This window comes from Triturus cristatus, chromosome 1_2, assembly GCF_964204655.1.
Source record: "Triturus cristatus chromosome 1_2, aTriCri1.1, whole genome shotgun sequence".
NCBI classification, from domain to species: Eukaryota; Metazoa; Chordata; class Amphibia; order Caudata; family Salamandridae; genus Triturus; species Triturus cristatus.
The window spans coordinates 880,662,768-880,688,413 of NC_140580.1; the positions used below are offsets into that span (position 1 = coordinate 880,662,768).

General features: G+C 47.0%; 1 protein-coding gene across 1 annotated transcript in view; it reads right to left on the reverse strand.

Moving 5' to 3' along the window:
* GABRD (gamma-aminobutyric acid type A receptor subunit delta) overlaps positions 1-25,646 on the reverse strand; it is a 228,984-nt gene that overhangs the window by 10,544 nt on the left and 192,794 nt on the right. The window contains exons 6-7 of the mRNA XM_085609342.1: positions 12,401-12,538; positions 11,223-11,378 (exon numbers count right to left, since the gene is read on the reverse strand). Coding sequence (XP_085465468.1) covers positions 11,223-11,378; positions 12,401-12,538 — 294 coding nt within the window. The remainder of the gene's footprint in view (positions 1-11,222; positions 11,379-12,400; positions 12,539-25,646) is intronic.

Consider the following 25,646-nt stretch of genomic DNA (forward strand, 5'->3'; position numbering starts at 1 on the left):
GGTACATATATAACTAATTTAATATTAGTCCACTGATCACTGTTTTAATAGTTCCTGTGCAACATGTTGTAAACCATTTGGCTGAGGATAATCAGAAGTACAATCAATGAGGTGTATTTTGTAATGTTTAGCAAAACTTAAAAAGGTCAGTAAGACAATGAGGATAGCCACGGTTCAGTGGAAGTTTAGGATGGCTCCCTAGGCGCTGTAATGGATAGTGATACAGGCAGAGTATATGTACTGGTCAAGAGGGCATCATCATGCGAGCCTTCTGCTCACTACCCCGTATACCACTCGAGAGTGAAAATGACTTGTGTGGTTTTAGAGTTTGCTCCTCCCAAATAATCAATGGAGTTGAAACATTTTATGGAAGATTTTCAGGGAAGGTGCTCCCATTTAAGTTTACGGGGGCAGTTTGCTTGTCTGGAGGGTGAAGCCGAGTCCAAGGACAATGAGGGTGATTTTAGAAGAATGCTATTCTGCTTGCATCTTTTAAGTGCATCATGCACATCTTGTCTCTGCAGTGAAATGCATTACTGCTTTTGTATTCCTGTATGTGTGCAGTGTATTAAGTTGCTATGAAACAGCCAAGCCATCTAAATGAAATAGAGTTGATTAGTTATCAGTATATACCGGCACTTGCAACTACACCTGGACCCAGCGTTTTCTGCTATAACCAGCTCTTCTGAAGAGAAATTCTGGACTGCTTTTCTATGTGTGACTTGGGGAAGCAGCCATCCATAAAGTCACTTATTTTCAGTCTATTCAGAAGATTTCCACTCCAAGTGGGTCCCTTCTGTTGGCCACGTTAAAATACAAGATGGCGGCTGCAGGGCCATGAGCTGTGCTCTGCCAGAACCTCGCTGTGAGTCAAGGTGAGTGCCCTGGCTCGTGACACAGAAATAATCTTTTCTTCAGGTAATAGGAACCCTCAAGTACATTAGGTGAGCTGCTCATCTTCTTACTGGAGTGGAGGAGCCACCTGGCCGGGTTGAGGGACGGTCAGCAGTGGCTTCCAGCTTGTGCTACAGGACTGACAGAGACCACTGGCATTGAAGAGGCTGCTGGGGCTCTCTTCTCTTTCAGACAAGAAGCAGCAGTGCCTCATGATGAGTTTTGGAAACCCGCTGACAGAAGCAATGGCCGAGGAGATTCTGTCCTTGTTTAAAAAAGCAAAACACAGTCAGTGAAGTGAGATCTCTTTCAACCATGAGGTGGATCCCCCTTGGACTCAGTAGACTGTGATAGCTCTAGAGAGGGGGTGTGGAGGAATGTAACAGCTGAAAAAAACCTGAAGGCTTCTCTTGACCTTTCTGTAAGAAATCTGAAGGTGCAATAGCCTCCAAGAGTGAAGCACTGCAGCCTAAAATGACCTGCAAAAGCATGACTTTGGGAACAGAAGAAAACCTGTTTCTCAGGTTTTGTCCAGTCATCAACATCAAGATGAAATTAATCGATGCGCTGGAGAACACTTCATCAAGCTTGAGGGCAAAGGAGATGCTCTAGGGAATGTCAGGCAGGCAGGCAGCCAAAACCACACTCTGGGGTATACCAACAGTGGGAAGAAATAAAGATTTGAGAGCTAAGATGGAGAACCTTCTGAATACCTGAGTGATCTCCAAAATAAATGGTGGACCTATCCTTTTATTTAAAAAAGTGATTAGAATGGTATCCTGGAAATAGGGTTATACAGCAGGAAAGCTTAGGACAGTGATCATGTCTCAGGATGAGTCTCACAGAGATAAATGACAAGAGCCTTCTCTGGCAAGGAAGAAGGGTCTTATGAGGACAATTAGATTATGCTATTCCCAGACGCAAATTAATGCAGCAAAGCGCTTTGTAGCAAGTGTTACAGCAACAGTAATGGGGGTTCATATAATTGCGGGAGGAGTCCAGTGCTCAATTTGTAAAAAAACACTTAAGTGCCAGGGCCTTCATCAAAACCTCACTGCAACCTGCACTACCCATTGCCCCTTCCAGCGATGCCAATGACAGTACCAACACAACTACAAAGCATCATACTCCCACAACTCTGACAATTCAGATTATTCCAGGCCCCCAAATCTATAAGGATGACTTGGGCAGCAGGCAGTAGCCATTTTAATGTATATTGAATATTATGCAACAGTTGTTGTGCTCATTTCTAAATTAGTCAGACAGCACCACCATGTGGCAGACTGTCATAAGTGCTGGAGATGACAATTAAATGCCAGTGACGAGCACCGGAAACCACTGGCTCAAATTAAGCACTGGGGAGGACTATTTGGAACGAGAAGCTGAATAAGTGAAGCTACACATAGGTAGGTAATGCCAACAATTAACTCAGTTGGATATAGGAGTTTGCTGTTTCCCGTCTCGCCTAGCTCAGAGTAGTGTCCATATAAATTGAGCATAAACTAATGAGCAGAAGCTTCCGCATGTAATTTTGTGATCAAAGACCACATCTTCTCTACCCTACGTAGATGCTATGCTTGCTTCTTTAAAAGTGACTTCTAATTTTTTTTAATGCAACTGTCATTCCAAGGGTTTTTTTTGGGGGCTATAGGTCTGTTCTTTTTTAGCTCTACTAAAACACACTGAACTTGTGCAATTTATATTGTGGGAGAATTTGAGCAATAAAAATATTTGAAAAAAAATCATATTCCAGCTTTTTACCTGGTTTACAAGCGCATAGGCTAAATGCCAATGTGGCATATGGAAGCACTCAACACAAAGAATAGCTTTTAGAAGAAATACCAAAAATATCTAAATACTTCGGTTTTAGTTACAATAAACCATACACTCTATCCAGGAGTTAGAAAACGTCTCCTTCTAGAGAAGCCCCTTCAGTCAGATCATCCCAATCCTTCATGGGTTTCCATTGGTCTAGTTAGAGCATTGCTTAGCTAGTACGATATGCTGAGGAACAAACCAATACATGGTACGGTGTGAAGAGTAGCATGGAGAGGATTTGGGTCCTGGCAAGTGCGCATACTTCCATGGAGATACATAGGAGTAAAGGCAACAGCGACTGGCTGCATACAGTCATTGCACGGCATACATTCTTGATATGTAGAGCAGACCATTCCAGCATGGCATTAAACATAAATGCATGTCAATGTATAGATACCAATGAAAGCTAGAGTATCAACCCACTCTGAGGATGAAGGTTGCCCAGGTCACCCAGGACCAGTGTAAGAGGATCTCTGGCTCAGGATTTTGCTGTCTCCTGAATTTATGTAGCTCGTAAAATCTCAACAGCTAAGCTTTAGTACAAAGCCCACATGTAGCCTATCTGTACTCTGGCCCTGGAACAACCTGATGTGCATTCCATATTTAGGGATTGCTTGGTAATTGAAAATCTCCAATTTCTAGAGGGAAAACAGTGGCGCAGCTAGAGCTTTTTGCGCCTGCGTCGTTCCCTGAGCTTGCCATCCAGTGAGACGCCCGGTGCACGTAAAAGCAGGGGGAGGAGTAGACAGACCTTGCGCTTGCTGAAATTGCTCACCTCACATGAAATGCCACTCCCCCCCCTCCTCCAGCTACTCCACTGGAGATTGATAAAATTGGAGAAGAATCCACTTGTGGAATTCCATCCACTATTCTATCGTTTTTGGAGGATAAAAATCCATTACAGGATTTTATTTGATATTAGCATTCCCACGTCATAATCATGCCCTTGGTTTCAAAATTGAACTTTTATTTGTTCAATAACTGACAACAACACAGTGAGCACACCAAGTCAATGCTGGTCATGGGACAGCAATGACTTGCAGTACCTGTACAGGCATTCATGTAATTCTTTATGTTTCTCCATTGAAAGAGTATAGTACTAACTGTAAATTCTCCAATATCAGGAGAAAAATCTATACACTGAGTAAAATCCACTGGTAGAATTTCCTTCAAATGTTATCCATATGATGGAGGAAATTGAACCAGTAGGTTTTACTCCATATGTAAAGTTTATTTCTGGAACTGAAGAATTTAAGTTACCGCCACACTTTAAACAAAACCCTAAAGTGGGCGTGAGACAGTGCCTAACCGGACGAGTTGTTGGGACCCTGGTTAACAGGAAGTTTTTCCCATTGGATCTTGCAACCACCAGGTGATGTCAGTTACCAGAGGGCCAGCTGATGATTACCAGTAAATTGAAAAGGTATTTAAAATAAAAAGTAAACCTCTTGATGCGATCGACGCTCGTGAAAGTGCAGCTTTTTGGTGCATTGGTGATCTCCGGGAACCACACACTGAAGTGTATTAACGTTAACCCACCATTTTTCACTCTCAATAACATTAGAAATGCCAGTTTTTCACTCATCCAAAAGCATCAACTGCATGACAATGACCAGTCCAAAACACAGCAGCAACCGATCAGTGATTCTTAAATCATCATGAATTCTGTTGTTGAATGTGACCTGTCCACAGTATAATATTATTCTGTGGTGTTGTTGTAATAATTAACGCTTAACATTATACCTGCCAAGCAGTTGGCAAGTTGGCTACTAGGGAACAGGGCCACTGCTGCACATTTCATTGAAGGCTTACCAATTAGTATTACACCTGATATCAAGGGCTAATACATCTGTGAGTATTAAGCATGAGTAAAGCTGCTTCACACCCAAGTGCGTTCATGCAGTGTTTTTCGGAGACGAAAACTGTGCATTGTACTGTGAGTCCCCTCTAGGACTTGTTTTGAAGCACTACTTGTTTAGTTAATCGTGTGACCCATTATATGAGTTAAGAATCTCTTGATAGTTTCCCTCATCTACCCTCCCCTAATACTAATAGCCACATTAGGAACATCCTAGTTCATTAATCTAAAGAGCTTCCAGATGGACATCTCCACAACTCTTTTCTATATGGAAATCTCTTCACCGATGAAGGAGAGCCCCACACACATAAGTATAGGCTTTTGTAGTTAATGTGGGAGTGACAAGGGAGATTGGATTGTTCAAAAATAATATTGAAAAAATTATGAAATATATTTAAATAAATAATTTTATTATAATTTAAAGTTAATTTTTGGGGATAGTATGCTGTACATATTTATTTAAGTAGTCGAAGATTAGTATTGACTGTATAGAATTATTTTGCCCTTTTATTTTACATTAATTTTCTTTATTCATTTATTTATTTTTAAACAATACATTTTATTAAAGTCTCTATACTTTCCTAAAGGTAGCACCCCACCTCGGTTGATTGAGATCTGCACAGACAGCTGGAAAGTCCCTAACAGTAACTTTACACTCGTAAATCCAATCAAAGGAGCCTCCAGTTCCTTTACTTGAGCTATTCATGACCCTTGGATTGGTAGGACCCATTCTAGCCCGCCTACATCTTTTAGGTTTCTAGCTGTTTCTCAGCACAGGGAGACTATGCCACGACTCTGTGGGTTCAAGCCATGTGCACTGTGCCACAAGCAGTTTGAAGTAAGTAGGCCTTAATTTTTCTACGTGTCCTTCCTTACGCACACCCCATCGCTTCGCCTCTCATAAGTTATTGCCTCGCCCCACACTCAACAATGTTAATACATAGTATATCACACTCTGCACACACATCTGCAAATACACTAAATGTAATATATATATATATATATATATATATATATATATATATACAGATATGCGAGAGATAGAAAACAGCGAGAGAAAGAGGGTGATATGCAATAGAAATAATAGAAAGAGGGGTAGAGAAAAAGAGTGAGAATGTTTGTGTTACCAGTCGGGCTTCTTGCACGCTTCCTAGCGTTGAAATTAAGCAAAAGACTACATGTCCCAGCATGCAGTGCGATGGATATCGCATGGTTTGCCTGCCCAGGAAGTTGTGAAACCAATCAGAGAAAACGTTCTGGTATATAATCACACAGGTCCTTGTATCAGGTGCTTGACCTTCCCTTCCGTTGAGGATCCCGCCCCCTTGTGCGAGTCCCTGGAGAGTTTAGTCACTGTTTTCCGATTGCCGGAGGACTTTGCTTACACTGCGTTTCCCGTTACCATTGGAAGCACCGAAGTACGGCTCTCGTCTCATCCTCCCAAAAAACAAGCATTTGCAATGCAAAATTTCTCGCATTATAAAAGTGTGAGCAGTTGGCATTGTTAATAATAATGCAACACTAGCTATTGGCATTGTAAATGATAATGCCATTTATTTATGTGTTTGTTTTATAAAATAGATTAAAAAGGCATTGTCATGAACAATGTCAATAGCTGAAACTTTTGCAAATGCGAGACCTATTGCATTGCAAATGCTTGTTTCAGTACAGCAGGCTTTTAAAAAAGTTTTAGTCACTACTCAAAATGAAATCCATTTTATCAGCATTGCCAGTGCTCCTTTATGTTTAATGCCCTAAATGAAACACAATGTTCTAAGCAGATTGCTAAACAGCATCTCCAGCCCCGATCACAATGTCTCACTTCATGTTGGACAGTGGGCATCCTGTTTTTATGCAGTGCCAAGACGGGGTGAACTAATGCACAGACTGAGGTCTGTCAGCCTCCGAGGCTCAAAGCATTCCTTGCAACAGTCCGCTGTGTCAAGGTATTGCCATGTGTACAGCACACACTCCGCTACAACAAGGGGTTTCAAAGTTGGGGGTGACTTCACAAACTTTCCCAAGGTGTTCATCGTGTTTGGTGACAGCGTATTTATGCTGACAGCCAGAAAACGGTTTGTGGTTGTGTGTGTGGCTGTGTGTGGGTGTTGTGATTGTGTGTGTAGTAGTGTGTGTGTTGTGGTTGCGTGTGTAGTTGTGGTTGTGTGTGTGGATGTGTGTTTCTGTTATTGTGTGTGCTTGTGTGTGGTTGTGTGTGTGGTTCTGTGTTATTGTGGTTGTGTGTTTGTGTTATTGTGTGTGGTTGTGTTTGTGTGTGTGGTTGTGTGTGGGTGTGGTTGGGTGTGTGTGGTTGTGGTCGTGTGTGGTTATGTGTGGTTGTGGTTGTGTTTGTGGTTTTGTGTTTGTGGTTGTGTGTGTGGTTGTGTGTTTGTGTTATTGTGTGTGTGTGGTTGTGTGTTTGTGTTATTGTGGTTGTGTGTGTTTGTGGTTGTGTGTGGTTGTGTGTGGTTGTGTGTTTGTGGTTGTATGTGTGTGTGTGTGGTGGTGTGTGTGTGTGTGTGGTTTTGTGTGGTTGTGTGTGTGTGGTTGAGTGTGGTTGTGGTTGGTTGTGTGTTGTGGTTGGGTGTGTGTTGTGGTTGGGTGTGTGTTTGTGTGATTATGTGTGTGTTATTGTGTGTGTGGTTTTGTGTGTGTGGCTGTGGGGTTTGTGTGTGGTGGTGTGTGTGTGTGTGTGGTTGTGTGTGTTTGTAAGTGGTTGTGTTTGTGGTTTTGTGTGTGGTTCTGTGTGTGTGTGTGGTTGTGTGCTGTTGTGGTTGTGTGTGTAGTTGTGTGTGGTTGTGTGTTTGTGTTATTGTGTGTGTGTGTGCTTGTGGTTGTGTGTGTGGGTGTGGGGGGGGTGGGTTGTGGTTGTGTGTGTTGTGGTTGTGTGTGTGTTTGTGTTATTGTGTGTGTGGTTATGTGTTTGTGTTATTGTGTGTGTGGTTGTGTGGTGGGGTTTGTGTGTGTGTATGGTTTTGTGTGTGTGGTTGTGTGGTGGGGTTTGTGTGTGTGTATGGTTTTGTGTGTGTGTTTGTGGGTGTGTGGTTGTGGGGTTTGTGTGTGTGGTTGTGGGGTTTGTGTGTGGTTGTGTGTGGTTGTGGGGTTTGTGTGTGGTTGTGGGTGGTTGTGGGTGGTTGTGTGTGTGAGTGGTTGTGGTTGTGGGTGGTTGTGGTTGTGTGTGTGAGTGGTGTGTGTGTGTGTGTGGTTGTGTGGTTGTGTGTGGTTGTGTGGTTGTGTGTGTGTGTGGTTGTGTGTGTGTGTGTGGTTGTGTGTGTGTGTGGTTGTGTGTGTGGTTGGTTGTGTGTTGTGGTTGTGTGTGGTTGTGTTTGTGTTATTGTGTGTGTGGTTATGTTTTTGTGTTATTGTGTGTGTGTGGTTGTGTGGTGGGGTGTGTGTGTGGTTGTATGTGTGTGATTGTGTGTGTGTGGTTGTGTGTGTGGTTGTGGTTGTATGTGGTTGTGTTTGTGGTTTTGTGTGTGTTTGTGGTTTTGTGTGTGGTTCTCTGTGTGTGTGGTTGTGTGTTGTGGTTGTGTGTGTGTGTGTGTGTGGGGTGTGTGTGTGTGGTTGTGTGTGTGTGTGGTTGTGTGTGTGTGGTTGTGTGTGTGTGCGTGCAATCCTAATCAAAACACAATGGCACAGACTTTAGTTTCATTAGACCTGAGGAACCGTACATAAGAGATGAAGAATTGTTATCGGTAACGGACCCACTAGGCCTCCAGTCAAGTAATAGTGGTCATGAACGTTATAAATTAAAAACAACGAAACGGAAAAATTAACAATCTCATCACTCACCCACTTGAGGGTCTCAGAAGGAGCCTAGATCCCGCTTGGACTCAGAATCTCTCAGGTGCAACAAAGCCCCTTTGGTACAGAAAGATAGGGTGGATAACCCTGGCTCAGTGGTTAACAACGAAAAGTCCACCTTTGACACACCAGTCATGAACTTACAGATACAGAACTGGTGGTCGGTCATTGACACCACACTAACAACCATGGGCTAGGTGGCAATGGTGCATGCTGACTAAATTGACTCTCAGATTGTAATATTACAGTCCCTGGCAAAGAACGTGAAGAAGATAGAATCGCGACTGGATAATCTAAATTCTTTCATAATGAACGCCCAGTTACAGACTGACAAGGAGCGCTGTTATTGCTCACTTCTCCTCGAAAAAATCTCTGCATTCCCTGAAATAAATGTCGAATCTTCTCAGAGAATATAAAGTAACATACATCATAACAGCAATGAAAGGCCCCTTCCCCGTTCCTCATCAAAAAGTTGACCAAATACGGTTTTTGGTGTCAGTTCCCCCGGGGCACAAGCAGGCATCCACTTCTGTCAGGACAGCTGATCGGAGCAAAAAAGACAGAAGTGGATGCCTGCTTGTGCCCTGGGGGGACTGACCAAAAAAAAAAACACACAAAGGGAAACAAGGGATATCCAAGGATAAATATGAAGGAATCGCCAAATGGGTGGTGACGCGGATGTCAAAAACCACGCACAATAATGGAGGTGGACAAAGAGGGTGAGAGCCGTTCTCCGTCTGAAGCAGACCGCTCTGATGCTGGAGAGGACGAAGCGCATGAGCCCCGCAGACACTGCGCAGACTCCGCGTACATTTTAAGAATGGAAGGCATAGACGAGAAAGCGGATGAAGGAAGGATGAAAAAAGTAAGGAAGGTTGTAAAGAAGGAAGGGAGGAGAGCAAAGGATATACGGTGAAGGCAGATTAAAAGGAGAGGAAGGTAGAGGAGAAAGGGTAGGAAAGTAAGAAGCAACAAGTGGCTGGTGTCAGTTCCCCCGGGGCACAAGCAGGCATCCACTTCTGTCAGGACAGCTGATCGGAGCAAAAAAGACAGAAGTGGATGCCTGCTTGTGCCCTGGGGGGACTGACCAAAAAAAAAAACACACAAAGGGAAACAAGGGATATCCAAGGATAAATATGAAGGAATCGCCAAATGGGTGGTGACGCGGATGTCAAAAACCACGCACAATAATGGAGGTGGACAAAGAGGGTGAGAGCCGTTCTCCGTCTGAAGCAGACCGCTCTGATGCTGGAGAGGACGAAGCGCATGAGCCCCGCAGACACTGCGCAGACTCCGCGTACATTTTAAGAATGGAAGGCATAGACGAGAAAGCGGATGAAGGAAGGATGAAAAAAGTAAGGAAGGTTGTAAAGAAGGAAGGGAGGAGAGCAAAGGATATACGGTGAAGGCAGATTAAAAGGAGAGGAAGGTAGAGGAGAAAGGGTAGGAAAGTAAGAAGCAACAAGTGGCGTTGAAGGTGAATCACTGAAAACAGTGGGTGTGCCGGCAGAGGAGGCTGGGTCTGCGCAGCAAAGCCGCGAAAGTGAAAGTGATCGTGATCGCGATCAAAGCGGCCGAGAAAGTGAAAGTAAGCAGTGCAAGCGCGCGCCCGCGCACATGCACTGTAGCTCTAGGCTGGCCTGGTAGCACTTTTTGAAGCCCATATTCAAAATGTCTCTTCGAGCCTTTGGCTCGCGAGACCTAAAAACCACCCTTGGAGACTGGAACTTGCCTTCGCTAAGCAGCCTGAGAACCTCTACTCCCGCCTTCACATTATTGCTTCACCTGCAAGGAAAGAAATCGGCTCCGTAGCAGAGAGTGACTCACACACTCCCGCAGCGTTTCTTTTTTTCTTCACGGCAACTTTATCGGCGAAAGCCTCAGAGCCAAGGATCCCGCTGAACAGAGTCTCCACATCCAGTTAGGTCTTCCCTTTGGGAGTACACTACTTCTTTATTTTTGGATTCCCAGAATATCGCTTTATGAACATGGTTACTTCATTTTTTTATTGAATCCTTTCATTGCAAGGTAGCGCTGACGAGCGCGTAATTGACTTTAGGATTTGGATTCATAGCGATAGCAGAGACATTAAACCCCGTGGAGAAGCTAGTTCTTTTCAAACAACCTTTACTCATTTACAGCGAGTGTTTTATCGCTGGTTATCCCCTTTTCTTTTTGTTCTTCAACCACTGCTGGAACTCTCTTGCACTTTGATAGAAAAGGATGGACGTCTTATCCTGTCGTTGAATTCCTGCTGATAAGTCAGACCCCCACAGACTCCTCCATTCAGTACAGAATTGGGTGAAGAGTGTGAGTAGAGGCATAGATAGGGTTCCTTGAAGCTTCCCCGGAGTAGTCTTGGTGATCCTTTCCAGTCTCTCCACTCCCTGTGGGCTTTGACTATCTTCAGTCTACACTAGCTGGAGGTGTCATAGCGCTGAGGGAAGAGGGAGGCGTTATCTTCGCTCCCGTGGACTTGGTACAACTGGGCATCCTACCACAGCCTGACAGTTTGAGAGAAATGAAAGTGAGAGGTGCAGAAAGATAAAGAAGGAGCAGGGAAAAGAGAGAAAGAAAGTGGGAACGAGAGACGGAGACAAAGAGAGAGGGCTATACATACCATTACTAGTATCAAAGAAGACATTGACATTTATAAATACATTTTTTGCCATTAATTGAAAAAGAAAGAATTGTTAATTGGTTGCAGAATAAATTTCTAGAATCTAGACCCCCATTATGCTTTAACCAAAAATATGCTTTTACCCATCTAGGTAAGTACAGCTTGTGATTACTGGATCTTCCCATCACTGCCCCTTCCCCGTTGGTTTATCAAATATAATTATTTTACCAAGTGACACTCTGGCAGGCACAGCTGATTGGGTGATCCAGAAAGACACCCAAGACATGGCGACCAACAGGATCGAAGGCACATAGGACTGTATGATATACACCCATCTGTTCCTCCTCAGGTGGAAATGCAGGCTGAGGCGGGGGAATTGGCCTGCTGGAGAAGGAGAGATTTGTTAGGAACTCAGGGTTATAATAGAAGGGCCTAGGTTATTACCATGAAGGGACGGATGAGGCGGGGGTACTCTGATGTACAGAGGATAGCGTATGATTTGGACCTTGGGACTTATTTACAAGCCCATTGCGCCGCCGGTGCGTCACTTTTTTTATGCAACGGCGGCGCAATGGGCTTGCCCATATTTACAAGGCCACGTAAAGGCGCCCTGCATGACTTTTCATGGCCTTGTAAATATGAGCAACTTTTACGCATTACTCTGCGGTGTTGCTGTGGATGTTCCCACGCAATATCCATGGAAATTCACGCATTCCTAGATTTACAACATTTTGTAAAACTGGGACTGCGTCAGAATCCTATGCCTCCGCAGCGGAGGGGTAGGAATAGTGCAAAAAGGAGAAATACTTTTATTTCCTCGTTTTTTCCTCTTTCTATGCGTGCTGCAGAATGCAGCACACATAGAAAGAGGAAAATGTTATTGTTTTTGTGCAGGAAGGTGTCCCACCCTGCACAAAACAATAATTCCCCCGCAGTTCAGGCACCCATGCAAAATGATGCAAGGCTGCGTGCGCTGGTGCATGGAAGCCAATTGTGTGCCAGCGCAGGAGAAAGTATAGGGATACGTCATATTGTTGTTAATACGACGCATTCCCGTGCTTTGAAAATGATGCAGCACAGGGCAGCTAAATGGCTTGCGGTGCAGTGCTGCGTCATTTTCTTGTAGATGAGGCCCTACATTGTCAGAAGTTAAATACATTCCATTGTGAATGGGTAAACTTTTGGGTGGGATGTTCTAGGAATGGAGGGACGCAAGAGTTAGGGAGTAGGTCTTGGATGAGACACAATGATTTAACTAAATTTAAAAAGTGGAATATACATGGTAACCCATGCCTTATGTGGATTGATACTGGAGTAATCAATAAAAAGATCTTGGGGGGGAAAGAAAAAAGTATGACCTTCATAGGGTAATTCAAAAAACAGGAACATAGAGATTTCTACCATACCTGCTTTGAAGTTCATCATCTCTCTGGTGAAACTGTAATTGGTGATTGTGAACTGAGCCAGTTGAAGTTTCTCCAGTCCGTGGCTCTGTGGCTGGTTCTCTGACCAGCAGTAGATAATATCCTCCGCAGAGTAGCCATCTGCCAAAGGAAAGTTCAACATTTAAAGAAGGAGTGTGGATGCACAATCATCAATTGTGTCACTAACAGTGCCAGATTGAGAGTGATCAACAAGGAAACTGAGACATCCCCAGACAAGGCAGAGACCCATAAATGCTGCTAGGGATGGGGACTGAGTCAGTATCTTGTTGACATTGGCTGACTGTGTCCAGCCATCCTAGTAAACACTTGCCTAGATTTTATTCTCACAACCACAACTGATGTGTCTGTTTCTTGCTTTGTGATCTAGCCTACGAATATTATCTTCAGTTGGCAGAAGTCTTCTTGCAGGGGTGAGTTTACATTTTGTGTTGAAATTCTAATTTCCTCTTCGTCTGAGAAGGTACAGTTCTACTTTCATCTTATATTAGGCACATCATTCGGTATGCTACCTGAATATTGAATCTTAAATATCGTTTTAATAAAATATTGTGGTTAAAATACTCTGACAACTAAAATATTGTGCGGGACAATGTCTTAGGTTTGTTGTCCTATTCAACACTATTGTTGTTCAAATTGCACTTAAATATCATGGTAGTTGAAAAAGTTTGCAAAAATATTCTAATGTATGTATGTACTTTGTTTCCTTTTGAAATATATCTTTATTAATTTCCCATACAGGTTGTTCACACAGTAAATTATTGATAGGACACATATTCAATATGTTCTGCAAAATATATCAGTCACATTACATTCGCGGCTTGTATGAAAAATAACACATCAGCAATACATTTTCTGTCGGCAGTCTCTAGCCACCAGACTGTCCGTGTCCACCCAGTAGTTGTGAATCCCAATCCCATATAGCATCAAAACAATCAAACATTAAACTCAACTTTTCCCATTGTTCCTTATATCTTCCAACCATAAGCTCTGCAAGAGTCACGGCATCCATGCGCCAGGGTTGGGCAGGTCAATACAGGGAGGTGTCCCGGTCAGGTGAGGCCGTTAGAACCCAGGCCTCTAGATCACCCCACATACACTTCAGGGGCCCCAGCTCAACCCTACTGAATAAGATAACAGGACATCAGTCGTGCCAAATTGCACCAATCTTCCATCAGTCAGAAGGGTCTTAGATCTATGGGGGATAGCCAATACTATACGAACTCTAGGAAATGTTCTACCACCTTCCCCTACAGATCAGCTAGTGAGTGTCTATTCACCCCTTGTAGTTCTCGTTCCTTAGCGCCTGCCCTTCAGCTGTTGCCCAGCTTCTGATCTCAGCCCTCTACCTGCCAAGAGGTGGTCCAAGAGGAGATTTTCAGTGACAAGCTCTGTCCCTGCGCCCCACCTCCAGATCCAGGTCCAAAATTCTGTTGCCTACCTTACGCTCGGAGCGTCTTTTATACAGGCCAGGCAGGCAAATTTCGGCCGGACAGAGGTGCCCACGGTTCAGTGCGCGCTCCAGATCCTTATAACATAGAGGCAAAATTGATTGGACAATCCAACACCATGTGAAGAAAGTCCACATCAGCTTGAGCACATCTAGGACAACTCAGATCCTCCGTCTGTAGCCCAATGTTGAGATAATGAGTGGTGAGGTACAAGCAGTGTAAATAGATGAAGTGTGTGTACTTCAAGCTAGTGTTGCACGTGTCAGTGCGTTTAAGAACGCGGGCCATTCCTTACCTCGAAAGGGCCTACCTATGATGTTCTCCCACCTCGTTCTCAAGGTCGATAAATCATCAGTTCTCATGGTCAATGCCGCCTTATATAGCCATGAGACCAAATGTCGGCCTTCTCAAAACGTCAAGACGGTCTGGAGTAGAGCATGGGTGGGTGGCTCCGGTTCCAGAGTCCTGTGCAAACTACTCACCACACTGGCTATCAACCTGTACATCAGGAACTGTGTTCCAGGTCAGCCATCTTCGCCCCCAGCCCCTCCAAGGACCAACCATCGGGCCAGCCACTGCAGTTGGGCCGTGTAATAGTAGAATTTTTGTTTTTTTTAATCTGTTTTATTGACTTTTTATGCACAGACAAAAGGAAAAACAAATTCCAGTACACAATAAACATCAAAGCATGTTCTTGATTATAGAATGACCCCCAGTCTATCCGACAATGCGCAGCCCCGAAAGCAGTACAATGTTGTAGTACCTGGGAGTGGGGAAAGCAAATAAGTTGGGACAGTTAGGGGAAAATTGATAAACATTCACCGCGGAGACCACATGATGATCTCCTATGGGCTATTCTCCACAAAACTGTCTATATATATAAAAGGGAAAAGAGAAAAGAAGGGAACGGAAAAAATAAAAATTACACACTCAAAGTCATCATGCCCCTAGAATGAAGGCCAAAGCAAGTAATAAAGAACAATTCGAAAAAGCAACTCGTGCCTATCAAACTATCATATGGAACTCACACATACAAACAAAAAAAGAAAAAGAAAAACACCCAACAACTGCCAGGGGACTATGTGCTCCTAAATTGGAGAGAAAATAGATGTCGAATCTCCAGGTAGAGACAGGAGGAGGGGGGAGGGGGGGGGAAGGGAAGATGGGAGGGGGGGAAAGGAAAAGGGGGAGTGAAGGGAGGGCACAGTGCCCTTCGCTAAGTGGGAAGGGGGGAGAGGTTGGATCTCCCAGTACCCAGCTCCCAGAACACCCTAGACCGTGGACTCCGGCGAGGAGGGGCCCGCAGGATGGTCCGGCATATGACGTGCCTTCCAGGCCCTAAGGATATCCCCCCACGGTTCCGCATACGGACGGCGCCGTTTGGTGATCCTGTCTTCCGCAATCAGGGCCCGCTCCTCAGCCCTAGCCCAACGTGTAACATCAGCCTCTCACAAGGTCATCAGGGGGGGATGTGCAGACTTCCAGCCAAGCGTAATCCGTCGTTTAGCTAACAGAAAGGCCAGATCAACAAACCTATGTCCCAACTTACTGGCTTTAGGCCTCGGGAAAATGCCTAACAGGCAAACCTCAGGAGCACACACCAGAGTACGGGACAGCACCTTATTAACCACATCCAATAAATAACCCAGTAAGCAGATAGCTGCGGGCAGGACAAAATCATGTGGTCGAAGTTCGCATCTTCCAAGAGGCACCTGGCGCAGGACATATCCACCCTATTATAGACCACATATAGCCTGTGCAGGGTAAGATATGTTCGATGGAGTATGTTAAATTGGAGGACTTTAAAAGCCGTATTCCTCAAGACTTTCTTGTGGTCCTTCAGGATTTTCTGCCACTCCTTGTCTGATAGACTCCTCTGGAGGGTCCCCTCCCAATGCTCCTTGAGGCCCGATAGAGGACTCGGATTCAACTCCAATAGTGCAAGGTAGAGCCAGCGCACCAAGTGCCCCGCTGAACCTAACGTCACCACCGCATGGAGGGCCGGGTGGTTCTCGGGTTCCACCGTTCCGTCCCCCAAAGCGCTCGCATTGCCCCTCTTATCTTGTGATAGTTTAAGAATTGCCCAGCCGGAAGTTCGTGATACTCTAAAAAATCCCCCAGAGGGCGCAGTTCCCCATCTCTGTAACAATCTCCGACTGTCGACACACAGGCTTCCTCCCAACCCGCCAGTTGGCGCCGCAGTAGCGGGGGGCCCATCCCAGATTGAGGGAGACACGCCAGCAGGAGACTAGGAGTGTATAACAATTTAGTTCTGGAACGCGTCGTACACCTATCCCAGCATCGCACCGCCACGGAAAGCAACAGGCCCATTGGGGAAAGTTTCCGGCGCCTACAAAGAAGCCTGGGAAAGAGCTCAGTCTGCACAGCACCTGCTGGAAGCGGCAGTGTGGCCAGATCCCTGCCATCCAGCCATCTGGCTAGCCACTGCAGCTGCCCCGCGAGATAATAGGCTTCAAAGTCCGGGTCCCCCAGACCACCATCCACAAGCGGAAGCCGCAGCGTCTGCAAAGAAACTCTATTGCGACCGCCATCCCATACTAGATCTTTCAGGAGACCGTCCAAAAGTTTGAACCAGGATCGCGGAATCAGCACTGGGAGATTGACAAAATAATATAGCGCCACCAAGAGTCCCTTCGAATAAGCCAGCCTGTGCATGGTAGACCTGTATCCCCAAATATTTAAACGATAGTGGTGCCCATTCGATAGTAGTCGGCAAGGACAATGGTCTGTCCACGGAGGGGTGCAGTGGGAACACAAAGGTTTTCTTCCCATTGACGCGCAGGCCTGAGTAATTGGCGAATTCCTCCAAGATGGTTAAAATAGGGCGGACCCCCAGATTGCCATCACGAAGATAAATCAAGACATCATCCGCAGACAGCGCGATAATGTGGTGGGCTCTGCCCAGAGATATCCCCAAAACCGCCGCCTCCCTCCGAAGCCAGGGCAAATAACAATGGCGACAGAGGGCACTCCTGCCTGGTCCCCCTGTAAATAGGATAGGAAGCCGAAATAGTCGCCCCTATGCACATTCTAGCAGAGGGCTCCCCATAGAGGAGACGGACCCACTGCAGCCAGTCCACTCCCAGCTGCATACCGCCCATGACCACCCATAGAAAGTCCCAGCGGAGAGTGTCAAATGCTTTCTCAAAATCAATTGCCACCACCACCGCATCCATGATATGATACAACGCCTGAGGTTATTGGACATTGAACAGGAAGGGATAAAACCGTTTTGATCAACATGGACCAGACGACGCATAAGAGGGAGGAGTCTTCAGGGCCAGTACCTTGCTCAATATTTTAAAATCCACGTTCAACATGGAAAGAGGACGAAACTCAGTCAAAGGAGCGTGTTCAGTCTTTGTCTTGGGTAAGGGGATGACTAACGCCTCACGCAGCGAGGGTGGTAGCTGCTTAGCCTGAAATGCAGAGGCATAAACGCGTTCAAGCTGTGGGGCCAGCATGTCGATATAGGTGCTATAGAATTCGGCCGGGAAGCCGTCAGGCCCAGGTGTTTTACCTCGGGCCATATCCCGGACCACTGCTCGAATCTCACCCGCACAAATTGGGAGGCCAAGCGGGTCACTCGAAACCGTATCCAGTTGCGCCACAGGTTGGTTTGGCCAGATAGATATGCATGGCTTCCTCCTGGGGGGGCCTCGGGACATCATAGAGCATTTCATAATACTCTTTAAATGCATCATTGATCGCCCTCAGGAAGGAGAGCGTGTGGCCATGAAGGTCCCTAACACTCAGGATCGGCGTGCCTCTACTATCAGATTTATTCAACCAAGCCAAAAGCTTCCCAGCTCTACCTCCCTCCACGTGCTGAGTGGCCTGATACGTAACCTATCCCAAGTGGCGCTATACAGGCTCTTAACTCTCAGCTCTCAGGGAGCGGGGTAAAAGCCAGGAGTAGGGGGCTGTGGTCAGAGAGGGCCCTACCAAGATATTCTGCTCCAGACAGCAAAGGGGACAAGGTGGGGTAACAAAAAAACATGTCAATGCGCGTGTATAGGTCATAGAGAGGGGAATAATAAGAATATTCCCATCCTGCGGCATGTTGGTGGCGCCAGATATCATGAATATCCCAACCAGAAGCCCAGTCGCGAAGTCCTCTAGATATGGAAGTAGCTGTGGCACCTCGTAGTGGAGGGATAGACCTATCCCACTACACATCACACACACAATTGAAGTCGCCCCCCAAGATTAAATTCTCATGGGGGAATCTCGCCAAGACACCAGAGAGCCGATTAAAAAAGGACAACTGGTCCCTATTCAGGGCATAAATGCTACCTATGGTGACCTCTTTGCCTTCCAAAACACCCTTAATGATCACATAGCTCCCCTCCCTGTCAATCACCTTCCGAGTAAGCTGGAAAGGCACCCCTGGTCTGACCCACTCCATGGCCCCCCGAGAGAAGGCCGAATACTCAGTTGCATATAGCTGAGCCCACCACCTGCGCCTCAAGCGAGCAACTCCTGCCACAGTAAGGTGCGTTTCTTGCAGCAGAACCACATGCACTCCTCTTCGTTTAATATAATTCAATATATTATATCGCTTAGAGGGCGATCCCATCCCCCTGATATTCCACGTCATAAGTTTATACTCTCCACGGTGACCGTCAGGTCCTGCCATGAGAAGTCACCTTGTGGGTCCCCCAACCCCCCCCCCCCCGTCCCACCACCCAACTCGGAGCTACCACAGTTCACCTGGCATATAACAACAACCCCAACAATGAAACTCCCCATCCCAAGATCGGTCTGACAACGGCCAGCTGCCCAAACCTATACACCATGGCAAAAACCACGGACCTGGTGGTATTTATTTATGCATTTTTATAAAGCGCGGACTTTACCCGAAGGTGTCAGAGCGCTGTACAATAGAACCAGTTATGTTACATGAGAGAAATGTTACAAAATAGAATGTACAAAAATAGCAGGACACAGAATCAAACACAGCAGGCAAGAGGAACACAATATCAAACACAGCAAGCAAGGAATGTACAAAAAATAAATATATATAACAAATTTACAATGACTAACGAACTTCCTGGCGGGGTCTGAGAATGAAGGAATTAGTTCTGAAAGTGTCTTTGGAATAAAAGAGATATGAGATCAGCTTTGAAGATCCGGATGGAGGTGGTGGCACGGAGCAAAGGAGGAAGCGAGTTCCAGATTCTCAACGTATTACCTGAGAACAATTGAGCCATCAATTTTTCCCTTTTGAAGGAGGGGGGCTCATGCAGGAACTTTTCTGCATTCCGAGAAGGTCTCAAGCCTCCGGACAATTTCAGTTTATTCGCCAAATAGTGAGGGGAGGAAGAGTGCAAGGCTTTGTGGGAGATGCAAGCCGTTTTGTAAATAGCTCTAGCCTCAATGGGAAGCCATCGGAGAGAAGACAGGATAGGAGTGATGTGGTCACTTCGTTTGGATCCTGAAATGAAGCAAGCTGCTGAATGGAGGATGGATTTAAGGGGGAGAGGTGAGATTTGGGGAGGCCATTCAGAAGAGAATTACAATTATCCAGTCTAGAGAGAACTAGCGATTGGACCAAGGTTTTTAGGTCTTTCTCCGGGAAGAACCGACGAATCCCCCAAGGAAGGCGCAGCTCATAACGTGCGTTCTTGGCAATGGAGTTGATGTGTGAGATTAGGTTGAGTCTTTTGTCAAGTATGACACCTAGGGATTTAGCGCAGTCGACAATGATGGGTTTACTGTTGAGTAAATTCAGCGGATCCATCCAGGATTGAACAGGCGGCAGGGAGAGAGAGGTAGAAAGGAGGAGGAATTCAGTTTTGGAGGGATTGAGAATGAGTTGGTGAACTAACATCCAGTTGTGAATAGAGTTGAGAGTAGAGTTGAGTAGTGAGAGATCTTGAGAGGAAGACACCTTGAGGTAGATTTGGGTGTCATCTGCATAGAGATGGTAGAGGATTCCAGATTTGCTTAGGAGGTTCCCTAATGGTTCCAGATAGAGATTAAACAGAGTGGGTGCAAGGATGGAACCTTGACGGACGCCTTGACCAATCACCAGTGGAGACGAGAGACTGTTCGCAATCTTGATCCTTTGGGATCTGTCCGAGAGGAATGAGGCAAACCATTTAAGCACTGTGCCTTCCACGCCCAGTCTCTGTTGAAGAGTGTTAAGGAGGGTGTTGTGATTAACAGTGTCAAAGGCTGGTATCCTACACCAAACCGGCAAGGTCCAAGGCAAACAACCCTAAGACCTACAGAGGGGGTGCAGCACGCACAATAGGAAAGCGAGTGTACCAGAGATCTAGTCTCCTACCAGTGTAGCCATGAAGGGCCGCCCCAGCCCTCCCCCTGGTGCTGACACCAAAAGCCCCCCACACCAAGAGACCCAAAGAGCAATATCACAGACAACGCAGCCTAGAGCACCCAGGAAAATGGAGCATACTAAGTAAGAGTATAAAGGAGAGGAAGAAGGAGAGGAACAGTGGGACCAAGGTCCCTCCCAGAGTTACTTTAGTCCACAATGTCATCCACCGTCTGTGGGGTCATCTAAGGCAGACCACCTGTCGTGGCCTGCGACGAGTCAGAGTCAATGTCTTCTTCTCCGTACTTGGCCTCTGAGTCCTTCTCCGAGGAGGAACCCCCATCCCGCAGCAGATGTGCCACAGGGATGTATGTCGTTACAATGCACACTTTTACAACGCATGCACTTACAACGCATTTTTTACAACGCAACATCCACTACAACGCATTCCATTACATAGCATGACACTACAACGTATTTTTCAAAACTACCTTTACAACGCATTCCATTACATCGCATACTACCTTTACAACGCATACCATTACAACGCATAATATTAAATTGCATTTAAGGTAAGTATTGGATAGTATAGGGGTAAAAATTACTATTCTAACTCCAGGGGGTGCAACAGTAGGGTAAGTGTTGGATAGTATAGGGGTAAAATTTACTATTCTAACTCCAGGGGGTGCAACAGTAGGGTAAGTGTTGGATAGTATAGGGGTAAAAATTACTATTCTAACTCCAGGGGGTGCAACAGTAGGGTAAGTGTTGGATAGTATAGGGGTAAAAATTGCTATTCTAACTCCAGGGGGTGCAACAGTAGGGTAAGTGTTGGATAGTATAGGGGTAAAAATTACTATTCTAACTCCAGGGGGTGCAACAGTAGGGTAAGTGTTGGATAGTATAGGGGTAAAAATTACTATTCTAACTCCAGGAGGTGCAACAGTAGGGTAAGTGTTGGATAGTATAGGGGTAAAAATTACTAATCTAACTCCAGGGGTGCAACAGTAGGGTAAGTGTTGGATAGTATAGGGGTAAAAATTACTATTCTAACTCCAGGGGGTGCAACAGTAGGGTAAGTGTTGGATAGTATAGGGGTAAAAATTACTAATCTAACTCCAGGGGGTGCAACAGTAGGGTAAGTGTTGGATAGTGTAGTGTAATATTATGCGTTGTAATGGTATGCGTTGTAAAGGTAGTATGCGATGTAATGGAATGCGTTGTAAAGGTAGTTTTTAAAAATGCGTTGTAGTGTCATGCTATGTAATGGAATGCGTTGTAGTGGATGTTGCGTTGTAAAAAATGCGTTGTAAGTGTAGTGCGTTGTAAAAGTTGCGTTGTAAAGGTTGTTCCTCGTGCCACAGCTGCCAATGCATCGGCTCTCTCCAATTCCGTCTGGCACGGACTCGGCCATTTGGACGCCCTCCGAATCCTCCAGTGTCGCGGTCTCTTCTTCGAACGGGTGATCTAGTCGCCGGTCGCTCAGCATTGGACTTGGGGGCACCTTCTGATCTGTAGGACTCAATCCAGTCCCAGGCATGTTGTGGGTCCTCACAGAAGAACGTTTTCCCGTCCACCGTGATCTTAAGCCTGGCAGGGAACAGCAAGGAATACTGGATGCCTTCCTCGCGCAGTGTCTTCTTAACTTCCAAGTTCGAAGAGCGACGGCGTTGCACCTCCTGTGTGTAATCAGGAAAAAGGGAGACTTTACTTTTCTCCACAGCAAATGGACCATCAGAGCAAGCTTTCCGTAATAACAAGTCTCGATCTCGAAAGTGAAGCAGCCTCGTGACCACTGCACGTGCGGGGCGACCGGTGCCGGAGGGCGGGCAAGTACTCGGTGAGCCCTCTCCAAGGCGTAAAAGGGAGAGAGGCCTTGGGGCGCCACAACATCCCTCAGCCAGGACTCCAGGTAGGTGACCATATCCTGCCCCTCCACGCCCTCCGGAAGGCCCACCACCCGCACATTGTTCCGCCGATCACACCCTTCCGCATCATTGGCCCTCTTCTCCAGGGTGGAAACCTTACCCACCAGCTCGTTGACCTGGGTCGATAACTTGTGGTGCGCAGGGGCCAAAACCACTAGGTTCACCTCCGATTGCTTCACCCTGTCCGCCAGCTTGGCATGCTCCGCGCGCAGCAGGCCCAGGCCCACCGCCACCGTACTAATGTCCTGGTGCAGCGTCGCCTTAGTATCTGCAATGGCCTCCTGGATTTTGGCCAGTTGCTGCTGGACTGGCACCTTCACAGGATTGTCCCCCATCGCCTTCTCAGACATCTCCGGTGGAAGGGACTCCGAGCCCTGCAAGGGCCCGGCCTGCTGCCCCTTGGGTTTACCCATGACAGGGGGGACAGAGTCAGCCGCCCGCGATCAGGTTCTCCTCTCCCTGGACGGGCTCGATGCGTCTGCCAGCGTTGCCGGCGCCCACCACTCCAGGGTCCAACAGGTCTCCATGAGCCCAGCAGAAAGTCTTCAGAAGCACCCCAGCGCCCACTCAACAATGCTCAGCCGCAGGGGGTGCCCAAGGTTGCTCTCGTGCATCTCTCACTGCCACTCCTGAGCGTTAGGGGGGAAATCAGCAGGCCGCAGACCCCCCCGAGTGTTGCGGCGCAATGGGCTCAGACTTCACGGGAGGCATCCTCCCCAACTCCCAGCCGGGTAACCGGATCAGCAGGGAGCGTGATGGACAGGTTCCAGCACCTCCGTACACACCATCACCCGCCAGGTGCTGCAGCCGCTCATCAGTCAGGGCACACGCAAGCTGCTCCACAGGCGGGCCGCCGACGCCTCCACACAGTTGGCCCAGCCAGGGACACACTTCCTCCTGCTCGGGGCAGCTCCGTCGCCTCTCCGCCAGGGGCACCCCACCGTCCACCAAGCATCGGGATCGTCCCTCGGCCAGGGCTCACTCGGGCCGCCCCCTGCACCTCCTCACCAGTAGGCCGGCAGTGTCCCCACACAGCAGGCTCCGTCAGCCCGAATCGGCAGCACTCGTCCAGCGCTTCCTCCTGCCTGCCACAACGCTGTCTCAGCTCTGGCAGAGAAGTGGCCGCCCACTGGGGATCAGCCGCCGCACCTCTGCGCACCCGCGGCCACCACCACGGAGCTACGCTCCCGCTCCGGCCGCCATCTTAAGGCCATCGCGGCCGGCGCGATCAGTCATGCAGAGCCTCCGAATAACAAGCGCGAGGCAAGCCGGGGGTGAAAACAGAGCCCCCAGGGTGTGCAAGGGCCAGCCCCTCTCACTGGCACCAAGGTTCAGGCCAGATCTCCGATCCCAGGCGGATAAATGGCAAGCCTGGCGCGGAGCTCCGGGCTCACGCGTCCGCCATCGTTGGCTTCCAAGCCACGCCCCGCGTAATAGTAGAATTCATAGTCAGGAACTCCCCAAGCCTCCCCCGGACGAAGGCCTCTGTAATATTAGCAGCAACACCCATGGGCAGTACATCGAGGGATTCAAACCAGGTTTTCGGTATCCATATTGGGATATTAGCAAAATGATATAGGACGCGCTGGAGTATTACCATTTAGTCAGTGCCATACGAGCCATGGTGGGGAGCTGCAGAGACCTTCAAAAAGTAACACTGTTCTTAAGGCATCGCATCACTCCCCCAAGATTGCCCTACATAATGTCAGTGTATGTGTGGGACACCTTGACCCCCAAATATTTGAATACTTCGGGTCTCCGTTGGATCCCAGCTCTCGCTACTGCCACCGGTGGGTCTCCCAATCACCCCCATGACCTGAAAAGAACACGACTTCTGCCAATTTACGTGGAGGCCTAATACCTTCCCAAAATCCTCTAGAATGGTGACACTCCACAAAACCCCCATGTCTGCATCTCTCACATAGATAAACATGTCGTCCACATAAAGCAAGACCACATGCTCCCTATCCTGAAGGGGGATCCGCACACCTCAGCCTTCCAGTCTGAGCATGCAGGGAAATGGCTCAATAGCCAATGCGAACAGCATAGGAGAGAGGGAGCATCCTTATCAAGTGCCCCATCCAACTTCAAAGAGGCCGAAAATGCACCCATCAGTGCACACCCATGCCCCCTGTGTACCCAGGCTGATTCATCTCTTCCAGCCATCATCTAGCACATCTTGGACATGACCACCTGTCGGCGCTCCCAACGAATGGAATCAAAGGCCTTACGAATATTTATGGAAAGCACCAGCGTTGTGGGGAAACACGTCATATCCGTCGCCTCCAGAACATGAAACAAACATCGGATGTTATTCGAAGTGTTGCATTTAAGTATAAAACCATTTTAAACTTCATGTATTAGAGCATGAAGATACAGTTGGAGCTAAGTGGCCAAGACTTTACTAAGTACTTTATGACCTAGAATTAAATTAAATTAAATTAAAGTTACATCTGCTCTTCTTTTTCTGTTGCTGGCCCTTTTGCACAGGTGACCTTATTACGACTTTGGCGGTCCTACAGCGGACGGTGCAATGCGGCGTCCGCCGTAGGACCGCCAAAGCTGTGCTGCTGCCATCTGCCACATTTAAATCGTGATCTGATGGGCGGTCCTGCGGTGGTCTGACAGCAGCGGTCTGTTAGGCTCATAGAAAAGCCTAACATGTATACCGATGCTCTCAGAGCGCCGACTGTACCTTCCTGCACGGTGTGGCATACATGCCACGCGGTGCAGGATATGGGATGCAAATTCAGGGAGGGCTTACATTTCCCCCCCGTCGCATGCACCCCCAGGACCAGGAGTGTTGGGGGTCCTATTAGTGCTCCCTTAGTTGCCTCACTGCCGACTGATTTCATGGTGGGCTCACAGCCATGGAAAAGGTGGTGGTTTGGAAACTCATAAAAATCTCAGTGGTGCCGCAGTGGCACTGACAGCATATTACTATGCATGATCATCACGACCAAGCTGCAGGATCCTGGTGGAGGTAGCGGTCCTGTGGTGGTCCAACCACTACACTCCTAATGCAGGGTAAGGTGCCACGGTGTGGCAGTTATTGATGTATTCTGATGTTCTGCTCTTCTTTTTCTGTTGCTGGCCCTTTTGCACAGGTGGCATTTGACCAGCAAGTAAGGCAAAGACATGGAGAACATATCTTTTAATGCTTGTGTCTGCAGACTTGGAAGCAAGAGATTTTACGTTGTGCAGAAATATGAGGAACATAGTTTTTAATGTTCGTGTCTGGAGAAGTTGAAGTCCAAGATTTAAGTCAAATACAGTGTCTCTGATTCTGAATTCAGCTAAGGTGGATGATTGTGGTCCCTGACTTTCTCAATAGCATCATTGATAGTATCACCTCACCCAAAACAACCATTAGGGCAGTACCTATTGCATTTCCAACATGTTCTTTCATTTGCATTATTTTCTTTTGAATATGTGTATCCTATGTAAGTTAATAATGGCTTTCCCCTTTGTGGGGCTGTCTAGGTCAGTTAAAGTGACTTTTTTATGTCTAACAATTCTAAAAATGATAA